Source organism: Calliphora vicina, chromosome 3 (assembly GCF_958450345.1).
Source record: "Calliphora vicina chromosome 3, idCalVici1.1, whole genome shotgun sequence".
Lineage (NCBI taxonomy): Eukaryota > Metazoa > Arthropoda > Insecta > Diptera > Calliphoridae > Calliphora > Calliphora vicina.
In genome coordinates this window covers 43,498,540-43,503,252 of record NC_088782.1, presented here as the reverse complement: position 1 = coordinate 43,503,252, position 4,713 = coordinate 43,498,540, and the positions used below count along the sequence as shown (strand labels likewise).

The window sequence follows — 4,713 nt, the reverse complement described above, 5'->3', positions numbered from 1 at the left end:
AATTAAAACACAACACAAACATTTAACACAAATTAAACAATTAAAACAAATCAACACAAAATCTTTCTTAATAAACACAACTTCTAAAAAAAAACACAAATACGAAATTAAGAAAAACGAAAAAAAGGTTTTAACTCCTCTACGGCCAACTATAAACTAAATTTTGTTAAAGGAAATGGGAAATGCAATAACTTGTTTTAGGTACTTTTAGTTGAAACTTGTTAAAAGCTTCTGCCGCAACATTTTAAAAACTTTAAAAGTTTTAATCGACAATATTGGAAATAAACTACATATGAATTTTCACTTAAATATAGATATTTCAAGCTAATACTTGCTTTCTTGGTAAGAGAGCTTCATGTTGCTGAGGGCAATTTGGATTTTGCAAGTCTTGGTTAAAGTCTTGACTAAACAGCTTTAAGTTTATTAAATAGCTAAGTGGAATTTTCATTACTAAAATGTTGAATAGCATACATAGAGAAAACAGGTTTGTGGTAGCAACCGAATTTGTTGTCAATCGAATGATTCGGTTGCACACATAGAATTTATCAGTTCTAACAACAGAAAGTCAGTTGATAAAGGAGAATTTCAGTTGAAGCAACCAAACTTTAACTGTAAAATTTGGTCACTAATATAGAACCATTCGATTGGCAACAAATTCGGTTGCTAGCACGAATCTGTTTTCTCTGTGTAGACAAAAAATGCATTAAATGGAAGGATAGAAGATAGTACATACATGGGGGATTTCACGTCAAGTGAATCAACTTTTAAAATCGATGTCTTTCAACAAGATCGGTCCAGAACTCTCTTTTGGCCAAACATGTGATTTTTCTCATCCATGTAACTTATTACCTATTGTTCTTAGCAAAATGTGTTCCAAATAGTTTAAATAGCTATTTCTTCAATCTTTCGAAAAAAAAATATTAAAAAAAAAAAAAATTTTAATATTTTTTGTCCGAAATCAAAAACTTTTTTAACTTTTTTTTCAAAATGGGCCCTTTTTTCCTTAAAATAAAGCTTAGATATTTTCCTTGAAGACCTATTTGGTCGCTTGGTGGGATGCGAGTTTGATATCTATCAAAAAAAATGTTTTGTAACTCAAAACATGGATTTTTTGACTTTTTTTGCAAAATCAAAAACTTTGTTGACTTTTTTTTTCAAAATAGACCCTTTTTTTAATTTTTTTTCTTGCTCAAAAGAAAGCTTGGATATTTTCCTTTCAGACCTATTGGGTGGCTTAGTGGGATGCGAGTGGGATATCTTTCAAAATAAATGATTTGTAACTAAATTTTTTTTCCAAAATTGGCCCTTTTTTTAAAATTTTTTTTGCTCAAAAGAAAGCTTGGGTCTAGTCCTTTAAGATATATTTGGTCGCTTAGTGGGATGCGAGTGGGATATATAGCAAAATAAATGTTTTGTAACTCAAGATATACAATTTTTGATTTTTTTTCGGCAAAATCGAACTTTTTTTCAAAAAGGGGCAATAAATTGGTGGATTCAATGCAAAGACGATTAAAAAAAGTCATTAAAAAGATAGGCTACTCCACAAAATATTAAACTATTAAAACAAAATATTTTCCTATTAAAAATTAGAAACTGTGTGAATATTTTTGTCCCCTTAAAATCGAACTTCGAAACATTAGTTAAATTTTTTTTCGGTTTTTTCCCGCCCCGCTTGACAGTTTTTTCAACTAGCACAGTGTTATTAAACCAAACTTTTTTACAAAATATGTGCACGATTTGTTTTTGTGTAATTTCAGATAATGAAAAAGAAAATTTAATTCCTTTCGACCAGACATTAATTTTACATTACAACAATTATGTAAATCTATGGATAAATGAATACAAATTTTTAATTAGATTTTTAAGTATTTATTTGTTGAAAAATATTAACAATTTTATAACATTAAAATGAGCTCACACAACAATAACTGTTTAGTTTATCTTTGGACGTATCATCATTTGCACAGACCTAAGAGAGTATTCGGTTTTCCGAAAGCCGCACCAGGCAACACCCCGTTTCGATGATTGTACTTTTCCAAACAAATACAAACCATTTAAATTGCTAAAATATGAAATCAATAAATGAATTCAGTTTCAAAGAAACAAAACAAAACTATCTACCTATAAAAACAATTTGTATACCACCAAGCACCCTTCCAGTATTCGGCACAGTGTCTAGTAGAATGAATATCATTATCACGATCATTGGTAGAAAATTTGTGGCCACTATGTTGACTGAAACAATCATCGGCATCTCCGGAGTATTGACCCACGATTAACTTATAGTCAGTGCTATTAGAACCCACTTTAAATTCATTGTATTTAGCATATCTCTTTGCTCCTTCAAAGTCTTCGAAAGTGATATACAATTCTTGTGGCTCATCCAATGAGGTAAGAGCATAAAGTTTTTCTAAGCCTATGAAAAATTCACCATTCAAATCTCCAAAACCTTCAACATAATCGGTCCAATTTCTGTAAAAATTTTCCGAACCATCTTGACGTCTCTGTATGATGGTCCAACCGCCATTAAGGGTTTTTAAATCACACGAAACCGGAAATGGTTTGGCGCTGAATTCTGGCACCATTATACTAAAAACATTATTACTGCATTCGTTAAGATCATAACAGCTTTTTGGTAAACGATTATCGGAGCTGTAAAACATTATTATTATTAGAATTGTATTGAATTTATTATCTAAAGTAGTTTGTTTTTTATATTTATCATTACTAGAGAGGATAATTCATTATTAAAAGCCTATAATATTGATTTTCTGTTTCTTCCAGATCATCTATATATATAAAAGAGTAACGTTACTGACTGACTGACTGATTCATCATCGCACAGCCCAAACGACTGAAGCTAGAATCCTGAAATTTTAACTGTGGGTTCCTTCCTCCCCAAAACAATCCACTAAGAAGGGATTTTTGGAAATTCGAACGTTTAGGGGATAAAAAATGTTAAAAACGGGTAAATCCGGTAACCTTATATCTTCAAAACTAATAAAGATACAAAAAAACTTAAAATTGCATGTTACTCGATTTAAAAAATAAGCTGACAGGTGTTTCGTACTTTTTCGAAATTCGAACCTTTTAGGGGAGAAAACGGGTAAAAACTGTATTTTGGTACTTTTTTGCTACCCTATGTATCTTTTAAACCAATAAACATAGAAACAAATTTTAAATCGTATTCTTTACTTATTAAAAAATAAAAAATATAAGTTTGGTACTTTTTGCAAATTCGAACCCTTAAGGGATAAAAATTGTGTGTTATTTTTGGTACGTTTTCATAAAATATGTTTTACTATAATTTGACATAGACATACGAATATTTTAATATGAGCTCCCACCACAATACAGGAAATTGGGATAAAAAAGGTACCAACAAGGGATAAAATTGGGAAAATAAAATTTTATTGCAAATTATTAAGTCAATTTGATAATTTTTTTTTTTAACATTGCTTCCTGGAATTATAGAAAAATTAACTAACAGGTTGTTATTTGGAACTCGAGTACTATGGTGTATTTTAGGCCAAATCCGGGTAAACAGTTTGGTACTTTTTTTAAAACATATTTATTCTTGGGCACATTAACACAGATTTTAATCGTTTGAGACATGTCTGTAGCATACAATTTTTTTTGCAAAATTGGAATATTTTTAAATTTCAAACTTGAGGGGTGTTCATGGAGGAAAAGGGAAATTGGTACTTTTGTCCTAATGGTACTTTTTTAATATTTTAATTTATTTCACTTATCGACATTAGTTAGTGTTAAAAATAGGGGATTATATATAGGTACCAAAATGTGAGAACTGAACTATAGGTACTTTTTTATTCTTCTAATGGTACTTTTTGAATTTTCTATAACAATGGACTTTGAAACATGAAATTAAGCATATATGGTTCTAAGTAAGTGAGAATTCTAGGGGGAGACTTTTTGGTACTTTTTATTTATTCGAATAGTACTTTTTGAAATTTCTTCACCAATGAACCCAGAAACATGAAATAAAGCTTACATGGGCCCGAGTGAGTGGGAATCCACAAGTGGCTGCCTTTTGGTACTTTTTCTATATTCTAATGGTACTTTTTGAATTTTCTATAATAATGGACCTAGAAATATGAAATTAAGCATATATGGTCCTACGTAAGTGAGAATTCTATGGGGAGACTTTTTGGTACTTTTTATTTATTCGAATGGTACTTTTTGTAATTTTTTCACCAATAAACCTTGAAACATGAAATAAAGCTTATATGGAACCGAGTGGGTTAGAAACCACAAGTATGGACTTTCTGATACTTTTTCTATATTCTAATGGTACTTTTTGAATTTTCTATAACAATGGACTTGAAATTAACATGAAATTAAGCATATATGGTCCTAAGTGAGTGAAAATTCAAGGGGATACTTCATGATACTTTTTATTTATTTTAATGGTACTTTTTTGAAATTTCTATAACAATGGACTTAGAAACATGAAATTAAACATATATGGTCCTAAGTGAGTTTAGATTCTAGGGGGAGACTTTTTAACACTTTCTCATTAATCTAATGATACTTTTTGAAATTTCTATAACAATGGACTTAGAATCATGATTTCTTCAAAAACCTTAAAATTTCAAATTAGGCACACATGATTCTGAATGAATTTGAATTCACAAAAGGTGACTTTAGTGGTAACTTTGTTTTGCATTTTCTATAATAATGGGAGACTTAATA

At 29.8% G+C, this 4,713-nt stretch overlaps 1 protein-coding gene across 1 annotated transcript; it reads right to left on the bottom strand.

Annotated features, from left to right (window-relative positions):
• Positions 1-1,846: 1,846 nt before the first annotated feature.
• Positions 1,847-2,627, bottom strand: LOC135954917 (fibrinogen C domain-containing protein 1-like). Its single transcript, XM_065505162.1, has 2 exons — positions 2,122-2,627; positions 1,847-2,062 (listed from the first exon to the last, which is right to left on the bottom strand). The coding sequence occupies exons 1-2, from the start codon at positions 2,583-2,585 to the stop codon at positions 1,933-1,935; spliced, it is 594 nt and encodes a 197-aa protein (XP_065361234.1). The 5' UTR covers positions 2,586-2,627; the 3' UTR covers positions 1,847-1,932.
• Between the last annotated feature and the right edge of the window lie 2,086 nt (positions 2,628-4,713).

Coding starts and splice junctions, on each gene's coding strand:
- LOC135954917 (XM_065505162.1), bottom strand. CDS start 2,585: ATGGTGCCAGAATTCAGCGCCAAACCATTTCCGGTTTCGTGTGATTTA. Junction 2,063..2,121: donor TATACAAATTGTTTTTATAG/GTAGATAGTTTT, acceptor TTCATATTTTAG/CAATTTAAATGGTTTGTATT.